This window comes from Sarcophilus harrisii, chromosome 1 (assembly GCF_902635505.1).
Source record: "Sarcophilus harrisii chromosome 1, mSarHar1.11, whole genome shotgun sequence".
Taxonomy (NCBI): Eukaryota; Metazoa; Chordata; class Mammalia; order Dasyuromorphia; family Dasyuridae; genus Sarcophilus; species Sarcophilus harrisii.
Window position 1 is genome coordinate 579,189,327 of NC_045426.1, and position 14,210 is coordinate 579,203,536.

At 37.4% G+C, this 14,210-nt stretch overlaps 1 protein-coding gene across 1 annotated transcript in view; it reads left to right on the forward strand.

Moving 5' to 3' along the window:
- POP1 (POP1 homolog, ribonuclease P/MRP subunit) overlaps positions 1-5,479 on the forward strand; it is a 30,074-nt gene extending 24,595 nt beyond the window's left edge. Inside the window, exons 14-17 of the mRNA XM_031947028.1 lie at positions 210-401; positions 1,018-1,172; positions 2,952-3,302; positions 4,486-5,479. Coding sequence (XP_031802888.1) covers positions 210-401; positions 1,018-1,172; positions 2,952-3,302; positions 4,486-5,143 — 1,356 coding nt within the window. The 3' untranslated portion in view covers positions 5,144-5,479. The remainder of the gene's footprint in view (positions 1-209; positions 402-1,017; positions 1,173-2,951; positions 3,303-4,485) is intronic.
- The last annotated feature ends 8,731 nt before the right edge of the window (positions 5,480-14,210 follow it).

Genomic DNA, 14,210 nt, shown 5'->3' on the forward strand with positions numbered 1-14,210 from the left:
TATGTAAAATTTATATGTTTTATGTATTATGTCTCCTTAGAATAAAAGTAAGCTTCTGGTGAGTATGGATTCTTTAGTTCTTTAAAATATATCTCTAGTACCTAACACATAGTAGGTATTTAAAAAATATTTGTTGTTTGATTGCCTTTCCTGTTAATTCTTTAAAGTGACAGGAATCCTTGCCTTGAATTTTTTTCCTTTTATCTTAGGAATTAAACCAGATGAGAAGTGAATTGATGGTGCCAGGGTCACAGCTTAATTTAGGCCACCGTGAATCCAAGATACCCATACTATTGATTCAACAACCAGGGAAAGTAACTGGTGAAGATCGATTAGGATGGGGAAGTGGCTGGGATATCTTACTTCCTAAAGGATGGGGAATGGCTTTCTGGATTCCCTTTGTAAGTTACTTTCTGAATCTGAATTTTAGATAAATTTGAAGATGTTTTTGTAGTAAAAACCAGACAGTGAAAATGTAATAGGCATTATGTGCCTATTTACTTGTTTTATGGAACCTGTCTTTCCTTTGTAAATTGAGATGAGCAGGGCTGCCTTCTCTATGAGTTTTTGTAAAGTTTTCAAATTGGTCTCTGATAAATTAGAAGCAGTAAAAAATGGTGGTATTGTCATGCTTTTGAATCTTCTGATAATACAGCTTCAAAAATCTTTTTAGATGTCGAAGCTAATTTTAAAAAATATTATTGATTATATCTTCTTCACTTGTATCAAAAGCTAAAACATTTATAAAAGCTATAACTATCTTTTATCTGAGCTTGTTTTAAGTATCATTGTAATTGTGCTTAAGAAAAAATGAAAGTCATTTTGAAATGTGTGCCTTTAGACTGATCAGTAATTTTCAAATGTTTCAACTTTAGAGCAAGAGAAATTCTCATTCAATACTAACAAAGAATAGGAACCTTTTGGAAGCAATTATATGTAGCATGGTGTTTCAATTTTAAGAGGGTAAAGTGACAGTTTTTTCTGGATGTTGTTAGATATTCTGGATATTCTTCTCAGATCTATCGTGGTGCAAGAGTTGGAGGATTAAAAGAGGGTCGCATACACTCTCGGTATAAGGGAGCACCCAGCATCCCTGATGATTTCCCAGACTGCCCTGCTGGAATGTTGTTTGCCATAGAACAAGAAAATAATCTTCTGGAAAAATACAAAAGGTATAAAATTTCTTAACTTTAGTAATAGTTCACATTTATTAAGGATGCTCCTTGGTAAACCAACACTGAAGTTGTTAGTTGTTAACTGGTCTATGTGTTTTGTTTTTTTTTTTTTTTTAAATTTAATAGCCTTTTATTTACATGATATATACATGGGTAACTTTACAGCATTAACAATTGCCAAACCTCTTGTTCCAATTTTTCACCTCTTACCCCCCCCATGTGTTTTGTTTTAAGATAAATGTTACCAAAAAGTAAAATTTTATAATATGTAATTGAGTACAGTAAATTTTGTACTTATTTTTATATGCTTATATAAGTAGCTAGGAATCCCTTCCCTGGGTTTCTTAGTTAAGCTGATGATTTTGCATACTTCATGTAGGCAGGGTATGCATTTTCCATTGTGGTAAGCTGACAAATTTTAAAAATCAACGTGTAAAAAAAGACCAACGTAGATAAAAGAAGAAATTCAGCTTTCAGGTGAATAATTGTAAACTCAAATGGAGAATTTTAAAATGACTTGACTAGGAAGGATATGTATATTTGAATTATATCTCAGCTTTTTTCCCTAGTAATAATATGAAATGAGTTTTGGAATATTTCAACTAGATCACTAGATCCTATTGGGATGTGGATTGGAACAAAAATGTCTTCACTAGCACAAATTGTAGGTTGTTTTTAATCTATCCAGATTTGAAATAGTTGAAAATTTAGGCTTGTTTTGTTATAGTCTAGAGGACCCTGAATAGCTCTATCTAGTTTTAAGACCAGTTTAAGCTCTGTGTTGAATCTAGGATTCTAAGTCTGATTTCAGATCCCATCCCTTAGGTCAGCCTGGGGAGGTAGTCATTTTCTGGAAGGCTTTAGGATTACCAATAATTAGGCTGGATTTTTATGGCTAATTCATATTTTTCTGATGTTTATGCGAATTATTGATTCAGTGCTTTGTTTTAGTTCTTGGAGATTTTCAAAGATTTTAACAGTTTTAATCAGTTAGGCTTTAGCATATAAATTCATAAATATAGTTCTTCTCATTTTAAACCATGGCCATAGCTTTCATTCATCCCCAGTTCTCCCAACACAGTGCCTAGTTCCAAACCTTTATCATCTTCCACCTGCCAGCAAATGCTTCCCTATTGCAATTGGGAATTGACCAATTCTAGTTGATCCTCCCCACCTCAACTTTTTTTCCCCCTCCATCTTTCTTAAGTATAGATCTGATCTATTTTAGCTCTTTTTACAACTGCAATCCTTTGCTGTTTCCTTTAGTATAAACTATAAACTTCCCTGTTTGGCATTTAATGTCATTCATATAGTCCATTTCCTGCTTACCCTTCCAGGCTTATTACACACACATTGCTGTCGCTCATATCAATATTGTAGCCAAACCAGCCTGCGTCGTCACTCCCTGTTCCTGTCATTGCATTTCTTACCTCTGCCTTTGTATAAGCTCTACTCTATATCTGGAATGCACTCCTTCCCACCTCTTAAAATTTCCAGCTTCCTTCAAATCTCAGCTCAAGCATCAGTTTGGAGAAGAGCTTTCCCCCATCTACTCCACCCCTGCCATTATTTCATATTGACTTTGTAAATGTTGGTTGCCCCCATAGAATAGAGGCTTCTTTAGGGCAGGAACTATTTAATTTCCTTATACAGTGCTTGGTGCACCTAGACTGAGTGTTGAGTTGTGATTGGGAAGATGATATTTATGCAAGTGGTTCCTGTGACTTAGGAATAATCCCACACTGTGCAAATTGGTTTCTCTTTATTTTTAATTAGACACCCGCCAGCAAAGAGGCCCAACTATGTCAAACATGGTACTTTGTCCCCTTTCCGATGTCCTTGGGAACAGTTAACTCAAGATTGGGAATCAAGAATTACAGCTCAGACAGAGTCTCCTATTTCTCCTCATTCATCGGCAAATGGCAAGAGTGATTCTGGGAGAAAAAAGCTTTGTGTTGTGGAGAGTGAGCAGGAGCAAAAGCACGAGACTTTGAAGGACAAACCAGAAGAAGCAGCAGAGATGATGGACACCCATTCTCCAGATGCTGCAGTGACAGTAGACCTAAAAGAGACAGGTGTATGTGGAAATGAGTGTGGTGGAACCAGAGCCCCCTTCTGTGTTCTTAGGTATGTGACAGTAATCATAGACATTTTTTACTTGCAGATGGGATTTTGATGATCCTTCCAGATTTAAAAACTTCATAGATTATGAATTGAGCATTTACACAAGCCAGTTTTAATTGTCTTAATTTTAAAAGTTATCTTTGTCCAGATGAAGTCATTTAGTGAGTCCTTATTTTTTTTTTTTGATAGTGCTATAGTAATGAAAATATTGATGCAAATAAACATTAACAAACATAGTTTCTGCCAAGTCATAAGGAAAACCAGAGTGGGGGAACATTTCTTGTATTCACAGAAGAGCTATGGAGTTTGTCCATACCTTGTTGGTAAATCACTAGATTAAGCAAATCCTCAAATTCTTGTGACTTTGTATTTAAGGTAGTGTCCATTTAATTCCACATTGTCAACACATGATGAAGAGTATCTTAATTAAACTGACCTTTTCTTATCCTTTCAGGATTCTAAATTTTTAGATAATTTCATCTTCAAACAGTACTTCTGAGCTTTCTACCAAAGGTTCTTTTTGCCTATTCATACTTAGGAGGCAAAAATGTTAAATGTTTATTACAGAGAACAGTTTTCCATTGATATTTCACTTTTTTTTTTCCTCCCACATTTATTCCTTTACTCTTGGGAGGCATTCCATAGTTCCTTTCTTCTTAGATTATCCTCTCTCTAATCCTTATTCCTGTCTACTTACTATTACACTTACTATCACTTTCTAAATCTTAACTTTTTCTTTGTTGTAGGCTTGTAGGCTTCTTTGGAAATCTGTTGAGGCCTTTGGACCCCTTCTGTCAATGAGTTGTTGTTGTTGTTGTTGTTGTTGTTGTTGTTGTGTGTGTGTGTGTGTGTGTGTGTGTGTGTGTGTGTGTGTGTGTGTGTAAGATCGCAGAGGAAAACAACTTCATTGAAATATAGCTCTCAGAATATATATATTTTTAATTTAAGAACCCCTTCCTATTTTCTAAATTCCAACTTCCCTCCAACTTATCTTTTTAAAAATGATTGATGTGTAAATGAAATAATCCAATTATGGATAAGATAATGCATATAGACTGTTTTCTAGGCTTTGAGTTCCTGATGTTTTCCCATAGGTAACATTTAAAAATTTTAGTTGCCTATGGCAACATTTGAATTTCTTTAATATATATTATTTTCTTTGAATAAAATATTTGATTTCATTTAGGAGTAGAAAATTATTGAAGTGGTTAGCAGCCTGGTGTCTGCCTGTTGGTAGAAGAAATCAAGCAGCCTTCCGAGCTTCCAGGATGCATCAGCCTGAGCTGACAAAGGCTACCTGCCTGTCCATCTTACATGAGTATCCAAGATTCCTGGTATGGGTCAGCCTGTCTTTGCTCAAAAAGGGAAACCCAGAATTGCATACCATGATCTGTATCCCATCCAAAGATGATTTTCTGCATCTAAATGAAGATCGGCTTTATTGTGGCCCTCAAGAGTCCAGACACAATGACCCATTCAAAGCCAAGGCACGGAAACAAAAAGAGAAGAGGAAAACTGAGAAGCAGCAGAAACCAGAAGGAGGTGTGGCCCCAGGTCCGGCAGGAGAGCTGCACTGCACCAGAGCGTGTGCAGAGGGAGCTCCTGGTTTGTGGCCAGGTCCTCTCCCTGATGTCACTGGCCATTGCTCCCGGACCCTCCTTGGGTTTGTGACACAAGGAGACTTCTCACTGGCTGCTGGCTGTGGAGAAGCATTGGGATTTGTCAGTTTGACCGGCTTGCTGGAGATGCTCTCAAGTCAGCCGGCAGACCAGAGGGGACTAGTTTTATTGAGAACACCAGCATCTCTGCAGTATCGATTTGCTAGGATAATTATTGATATATAAATGTCATTTTGTATGACAGCAAGGTATAAATACTGCCAAAGAGAATATAGCAAGAAAAGCCTCACACTCTTAAGTTTTGCTTTTTGCCTTCCACTCTGTTACATGAAATTATTTGAAAAAACAAGCTAAAAATCTGTCATAATGTATTATGTGAAAGAATGAAATGCTAACTCATCATGTCATATGTTTACATTATTTACATTACTCAGTGGTGTTGATTTCCATTCCTTTCCTTTTCCTTTAAAATATTTAAATTCTGGCTTGTATAACTACAGTTATTATTAGTATTGTGATTTCTTGTTCTGTATTTTTTTGCTTAAAAATTATTGAAGATTATCGTTTTCTGTCAAAAGGGCAGGATGCTTTGTTTGAAACAATGTTTTAGTTCATATGACTAGCTAATGTGCATTTAATTACTGTAAAAAATATAACTTTGTGGAACACAAAGGTATCCCTTTGTGTAATGTAACTCCTGGCTTGTTGCAAGAATTTCTAACTATTTTAGCCATGGAGAAGAAAACCGTGACAAATTTATGGCTGCTGTCTTGTTTCAAGGCTCAACCTACTTATGGAAAAATGAGTTGGATTAGAGGTGGAGCAGGGGCTCAAACCTGAGTTTGAAATAGCTTTTTCCCAAACATGACTGAGCAGCATAGATCCTCGGGAATCACTCAATCTTCTTGTGCCTTGTGCAGCTTCAAAATATTTCTCTAAGCCGTAGGTGTATATAGAGCTACCTCAGCAGGGTGATGGCTGAATTTGTGAGATACTCTAAAGTTATAAAGATGTTCTGTAAGTTATGCTGTTATATGCTTAACTGCAATCTCAAGATGTCCAGGAAATGTTAAATAGCAAATAAGAAGGGGTGAATTTGTTGAGAAATCCAGCATCTGTATACTAATGATGCTTAGGAAAAACATCTGCCACTTTCCACTTGGGGAGAAACAGATGGTTCACAAATTAACTTTCCCTTTGCCTCCAGTATCAGCCTCCTCCCATCCTCCTTCCCCTCAGTGTATATGCCCTTGTCTGTCCTCTGCTCTTGGTATAGGAACTTAAGAGTGAGATCAGGCTTGGGACCAGTTTGGGATTTGTTTTTAACTTGCATGTTTAAATTAAATTTTAGTGCATGTTTATGTAGATTTAATTTTTGCAACAAAAATTGGGAGTAAATATTTGTTGGGTAATGGGAGGGAGGGGCAAGTAATAGGGAAAGGGCATAGCATTATTACAGTATTTCATTGGATCTTTAACCAACAATCTGATTTCTAATAATATCTTTGCATGCCCTACTCAATTCCAACCAAAGAAATACTTTGACTCTAAAAAAAAAAAAATTTGTAACTGAATAGTATCCATCACAGTAAATTAAAACTCATATCATCATTTGATGTTATATTTTAATGTACAGATTGTTTAAGACACTTTGCTTATTGCCTCAGTTACTAAGTGATTAGAGCTAATGAGATCACCTTGAAACTTCACTCCCAGAATTCTCTTAGTTTCATTTTCAACCACCTGCCATAACTGGTCATGAGGAATTAGGAGAGAGGACAAGGGAATATTATAGAGAAGAGACTAGATGGATCTAGGCAACAAAAGCATTACCACTTTGGGAAAAAAAACTTAAAAACACCTATTCTGTGTTGGGTCACTAGCTCCATTGTTATATAAAAAGAAATGTTGTTATTAAGGAGCTATAACAGGACAATAGGTATTCACTACAAAGGTATCTTGCTCCTATTAAAATGAAATGATAAACAAAAGGGCCCATTTTCATTCATTCTATTTATTATTAAGAATCAATTATTTTTGAGCCCTATTTGCTTGCTTATTTAGCACTATAGTAGAAATTGGAGATATAGGACAAATGCTTATATTGTTGGGTAGATGACATATATGTTAAAAAACAAATTATGTGGTGCAAAGAAGTGTAAAAGCCAGCATACAGAGGCCAAAGGCTCTAAATTAGATACAATCTTAAGATTTGGAAACCAGGTCAGAAAAGGTGACCATCTGAAATGGAAAGACCCAGCAAGATCCAGCATGAAAACATTGCCTACAAAGCACCTCCACATATATGATTTCATTTAATCTTCACCAACAATCCTATTTCTTCTGCATAAAGCTTTGATATGATGTGACTTGTCACAGCCAGTAATGGAAAGAAAGAGGACCAGAATCCAGATCTTCTAATTCCTAGTCCAGTATCCTTTGTCCTAACTATACTAAATAAAAGGATCCACTTACCCAGCTACAGAAATAGCTGTGCATATAAGTGGGATGGTGATGAGCTCAGATGATCTTCTAAGCCATTATTAAATGCAAGTTCTTAACAAGAGTTGGTGATTAGAATTGTTTTGGTAAAGCCCTTTACTTATCCTTAGATTCTCCATCTAAGCCTTAAAGTAGTTGGATTTTGAATTGCTGTGGCCAAAAATTTCAATCCTTGTGGTCATTTTGATGATGACCAAGTTAACTTTGCTGGTCCTCAAATGACAGAAGTTTAGTTCATGCTTGGCTTTGTTTTCAAAATTTTTCCATCCTGGTGTGGGATGTCACTGGTATAGCTTTTGAGAACCCCAAGTGTCACTTCAGTGCCTCAGTGAGACGTTCATTCAAAGATAAATAGCACTTTGGTGGATCTGTGATCTCAGTGGCACATGGGTACTTTGTGGTACAAGTTATAATCCATTCATGCCTTCTCCTGCGTGACTGTAAGTCCATGTCCTGTATATCCTCCCTGAGGAGGTCCACTTTTGTGTTTAGGGCTTTCTCTAAATCTCTTTGACACTGCATGAATACCAATAAATCATGCAAGCTGTTTATCAGTTATTTCTGGCTGTCATTATATGGCCTTGTACAATTCTCTGATGAACAATTTTATCTCTATTGCTATATTTTTTCAAGGAGTCCTGTGTGATTTTTGACGTGCATGGGAGACAGCTTGTTGGAAAATAGCCTTTAGGACAGACAACATTTTGTCCTGACAAATGTAATTAACATGAGATAAACTGTAGTCTTGGAAAATGTAAAATGTGAAATGTAGATGTAAATGTGGTTTGTGTGGAGTTTAGAAAAAGGAGGCCTAGAGAGTAAATCTTTGGCTTAATGTGTCTCCAGTGCTTCTTTGGAGAGAAATGTTCTGATTCTAAACAATCAGTACTGATTATTTTAAAATATCTTCAAAGTAGGGTATCATCCTACTTTAATCCATTAAGCTTGATGGACATAGCCCTTACTTGTTTTGTAATGTCATTGGCTTCCTGAATGAATGTATTCTGAGAAAGGGCATGTCTGTTCTGTGTAAGTAGTCAGTATCAGTTATTTTGCTAGGTGTCTCATTATAAATAAATAAATAAATTGCCATTCTGATTTATTAAATCCCTTGAATTTGGTTATTGCTGCACATGGCTTCACTCTTGCCTTCATCACTCGGGTTAAATAGATAAAACGCAGTTGAACCTTTGAACCTTTAAATGGAGGCTCTGACTTGAGGTCTGTGGTGACGTCACCAAGGTGGAAAGCTCAGTTGGCCTCCATTTGAGCAATGAGACAGCCAATCTCTTTAACATTTTTTTCCTCAGTATTTTATTTTTTCCAATTACATGTAAAGATAGTTTTCTTTCATTTTTGTAAGATTTTGAGTTCTAAATTCTTTTACTCTCCCTCGCTTCCCTACCCTTCCCTAAGACAGCAAACAATCTGATATAGGCTATACATATACAATCATTTTAAACATTACCATATTTGTGATATTATAAAAGAAAAATCAGAACAAAAGGGAAAAACTACGAGAGAAAAAACAACAGAAAAAAAGGTGAAAAGGGAAAAACTGCAAGAAAGAAAAAAACAACATAAAGATGGAAATAGTATGATTTGGTCAGTATTCAGTCTCCATAGTTCTCCCTTTGGATGCAGATGGCATTTTCCATCCAAAATCTATTGGTGTTGCATTGGATCACTGCATTGCTGAGAAGAGCTAAGTGTATCATTAAATTTAACATCATTTCTTAACTGCAACAATAACAGTAGGCATTTAGAAGCAGAAAAATGCATCAGTGAAACCTGAGTAGCCTCCTGAGCATTTCATGTCATTTTTCTAATGTAGGCATGGAATATTTTGAGACTTTGAACTCATCCATCTTAGTAAAAAGGGGAGGTCCCTGGGATAAAGGGTAAGTTGGTGAGATTTTGGAACCAATCAATATTCTTATCTCATAAATTGTCAGGTTCAATTAATACTTTGAATGCAATTCTATTACTAGAATAAGATTGAAAAAAACATTTAAGTACTATTGGTGAAAGGCTGGATTACATTAAAGATAAGTCCTGCTCTCAAGGACCTTCCATTCTTGAGAAGAAGAGATGAGTTTGGAAAGTTAACCTGGTTTTTGAGCGGAGCCATAGGGAGGGTAAATTGATATCCTCCTTTCAGGAAAAAGGGCAGTATAAATTTGATATGATTCCAGAACTGAAGTGTGGAAGGAGTTAGGGGTTGAGGGTGTTGAATGCTAAGGCAAAAGCAGCTGGAGTATTGTGAAGTATAAAGCATGGCTAGGGCCTATCTGAAATAAGGAGGCCTGGGCTGGCATTTAGCAGAACAGTTGGGAGTCCTGGAGATGAAAGGGTCAAGTCACTGGTTGTGGTCTGCTAAAATTTCCTCACAGCTCCCTGTGTTCATGAGATGCCAGAGATCTCCATAAGAGAATTTGTATATCATTTCAGTAGGTCCATCCATGATTTCATTGATGCAGATACCTTTTTAAATAATGGTTCTATATCTACAACCCACTCGTGTGAGATTTTTATCTTCCTAAAAACTCATAAAACGTCTATCTCACATTGTTGGAGAGCTAAGTAATAGCAAACTGCCCTTGGCTAATGTCAGCCCGTGAGATCTGAGAAAAAGATACTGGTGAGATTAGTAACCCGTGTCACTAACCCAGAGCCCTTATTCACTATGTGGACAAGGTCAGGTATGGCCACACCAATGGTGTAATAACTCCTAATAATTTACTTTGTTTATGTAGGACTATTATAAAGGGGAGTTTGTATAGTGAAATACACCACCCTCCAAATCCATTGCTAAGGAGAAAATATTGCTGCCCTTCCTCCACAGTGTTTAAATATTAACAGCATGAGTTCATTTAGCTAACTCCAAGGGCTTCCATTTAACTAGTAAGTCAACTCATTATAATGTCTACACTTCCCCAACTAAGCGCCACATTTGATATCCAAACATGGATTTTCTATCTACTTCCTCCTAAAGCAAGGATGCTCTTTCTCTAAGTGGTCTTTTTTTGCTCAAACTCCTGATGAAAATTGTACTCTTAGAGACCACTGGAGCTCCCCCTGGCATGAGTTACCTGGCTGTAGTGCCCTGTCCCCTTTCCAGCAAGCAGGGTTCTCCCCTATATGGCTTCCAAAGAATCTTACAGCCAGAATATTCCAAGTTTCAGGGGAACTTTAGTTCTCTTCCAGCAACTCACTGTTGTATGACCAGCATGAGAGGCCTTCCTGATAATATTCATGAGAAAGTACAATATATCTGCCACCTTGTTGAAAGAGCTCAAGACTTCTTCCAGTGGGGATTCCTCTTTCTAATAGTTCCTTAAATACAACAGCCAGGTGGTGCAGTGGATAAGAGTACTGCACCTAGAGTCAGGAAAACTCAAATTCCCAAGTTCAAATCTGATCTCAGACAATAGTGTGTGACTCTGGGTAATTCACTTAACCCTACTTGCCTCAGTTTCCTCATCTGTAAAATGAGCTGGAAAAGGAAATGGACAACCACATTCATATCTTTGCCCAAGAAAACTCCAAATGGGATCATGAAGGGTTGAACATGACTGAAATGACTTAACCAACTGCAAAAACAAGCCAGAAAGCTGGTTGCAATAGTGTAACCATGGCTGCAAAAGGGTGGACATATATGGGAGCAGGGAGAAGGAGTGCATAGAAAAGATGTTTTGAAGGTAGAAATAAGATGTAGCAGCAGATTGGAAATAGGGAGTAAGAGTAAGGAACTGAGGGTGACACAGGTTATGTGCCTGAGTAACTGTGGGGGGAAGGTAAAAGGGTTTGGAAAGAAATAGTTCTGTTTTAGACATGTGGAGTATGCAATATCTATAGGACTTCCAGTTTGAGAAATTCGGTAGGTAGCTGGTGATATGAGATTGACTTGTCCAGGGGCACACAGCAAGTAAAAAGATGAGTCTTCCTGATTTCAACCCAGTGCTTTATTCACTGGGCCACCCAGGTACCCAGTGGGGGGTCACTATTGTGCTGTAAGAAATGACAAGCAGGATGATTAAAGGAAAAAAAAATAACCTAAAAAGACTTATATGACTTAATGCAAAGTGAAATAAGCAGAACCAAGAGATCTTTGTATACAGTAACAGCAATATTGTAACAACACAACAGCTATTCTGATCAATACAATGATTCCAGATAATTCCAAATTATTCATGAAAAATTCTATCCATCTCCAGAGAGAAAACTGATGAACTATAAGGGCAAATTAAAGTATAATTTTTTTCACTTTATTTTTCTGGCCTTTATTTTTTTTTGCAAGGTGGCTAATATAGAAATATGTTTTAGAAGATTTTATATGTATAATTGATATATTGTTTGCCTTCTGAGTGTTGTAGGAGGTGGGAGGGAGAGTATTTGAAAGTCAAAATGTAAAAATAATTTGTAAAAATTTGCTGTTTGTTGCCTTTGCACATCTCTCCCAGTAGAACTTATAGTAAAACTCTCATCTTTGAACCATATAAGCCTCCTCTTATACCTTTTTTGGTTTCATAAATAGAAAGAATACTAATAATAATATGGTTTAATTCCTCCAGTAATGGGTATATCAAGTTGATGGTCAATGGACAAGGATCTTACATTTAGAACACATTTAGAATTTAATTAAATTCCAAAATTGTGCAGTTCTTAGCTTTCTTGCACCATTTTCTGACACTTTGCTTCAATTCCTCCAGGAGCAGAATGACTCCAACACAGAGCTAAGAGCCAAATCTGCTGTTTTTCTTTTTTTATGAGTATAGAACTCATGGTCTATTAACACTGGTGATAATCTCTGCACTTAACTAAGTTTGCAGGTCTATAGACAGCATGTGAGTGAAATACTGTATAATATTATATAACATAATAAATGGTCCTTACAAAATGAAATTTCATGATTTTTTTGGTAAAATTCTATGGAACATGTCAATTTTACTATCAAAGTTTGTATTATTGAAGGTCTTTGTACCTTGAGATTTTCTCCACATTATCTATTTAGGGGGTGTTGCAGTCAAGGCATAGGGCAGAAAGGTATGTGACTATTTAAACCATGCATAGAATATCCCCTTTAGACTTGTACATGAGGGAGATTAGGTGGATGGTAGCATGAAATAGGGATTTATAGACCTAAAAAGGGCAGCTAGTGTAGTGGACAAAGCATCTGGCCTGAAGTCAGGAAGACTCATCTCCCTTATTTTCTCAGACACTGGGTATGTGATCCTGGACATTGCCTCGGTTTCCTCATCTATAAAATGAACTAGAGAAGGAAATGGCAACCCATTCAAGCATCTTTGCCAAGAAAACCCCCAAAGGGGTCATGAAGAATGGGACATGACTGAACAACAGTAAGACTTGAAAAACTATTTGAAAGTGTTCTGTGAGTCATATGCTGAAATGAGGAGGCAGATTAGACTTGATGTAAGGAGAAACTTCATTAATGCTTGGAAGCCTTAGGAGGAACTGACTCCCCCCCTCACTTTAGATGAGCTGCCCCCGGTACCCCCTGGGGGAACCTGCTCAGACGGCCTCTGGGGACTCCTGCAGGCTGGTCCGTGAGCCTATCTCCTGTGCCAGGGAAGGGACGACTTTGCTTCCTTAGTCCATGTTGCGTCCTTAAGAACTGAACAGAAGAAATGTTTTTTAAGGACAGCAATTTAGGGATGTGGGATGTGGCACAGTTCGGTGCCAGTTTGGCTTCATTATTGCACACCATGTGCTTTCTCATATGAGAACAGTCAAGCCTGGCCAGTCGCAGACACCCAGCAAAGCAGATAATTGCTGCAAATCAAAGGGAAGGCTGTGTGAGCTTAGAAAGCACTGGGATGAGCTGCATGTGCAGCAGTCAGAATGGTTCTCCAATACAGAATACTGTCATGTTTACTCTGTGCTTCTGTCTTTCTGTCTCTCTCTCCTTCTCTCTCTCTTTCTTTCTCCTCTTTGTCTCTATCTCTCTCTTTTTCTCTTTTGCTCAGTCTGTGTCTCTACTCTGCTTTCCTCCTTCTCTCTCTCTCCTCTTTTTCTCTCAGTCTCTTCTTCTCTTCTCTTCTCTTCTCTTCTCTTCTCTTCTCTTCTCTTCTCTTCTCTTCTCTTCTCTTCTCTTCTCTTCTCTTCTCTTCTCTCTCTTTTTCTCTTCTCTCTCTCTCTTTCTCTTCTTCTCTTTCTCTCTTTCCTCTCCCTCCCTCCTATGTATTTTATGCATTGAAAATTATTATTCTGAGAAGGGGGGCGACAGGTTTCACCAGACTTCTAGAAATGTCACTGACAAAAAAGATTAAGATCCCTTGGGTTAGGTTATTTTTAAGGCCCCTTCTAGCTTAGAGGCCTTTGAAACTAAGAGTGTGTCAGGGAGAAAGCAAAGGCATATCCCAGATGCTTTTCACAGATCTGTTTCTCAGAGTTAACCAAAATACCAGCTCCTGTAGCAAAGATCTCTTCAGTTTACATTGTTTCACACAGTTCCCAGAAGATTGCCAAGTGAGCACTTTTTAGTGATGGTGGGTGTCATCATCTTAGGAGAAGGGACATTTAAATTCAGAGAAAAGTCTGGCTCATTGTTTTGCTGTGCAAAGGAAAGCAGTAAATTCTCATTTTGGATGGCTCATACCCTTGGCATACACTTCTGTGGGAAGAAAGCATCAATACTGCCATTTTTAGGCACTGGAAGGGGACACATGTAGATTTGGGGAGGTGGGAGAGGAGGGAAAAGAAGGGGGGGGCTGTTTGCATAGGTTTTTTTTTTTACTTGGCAAAGGTATTGATTGTCATTGACAGTAAT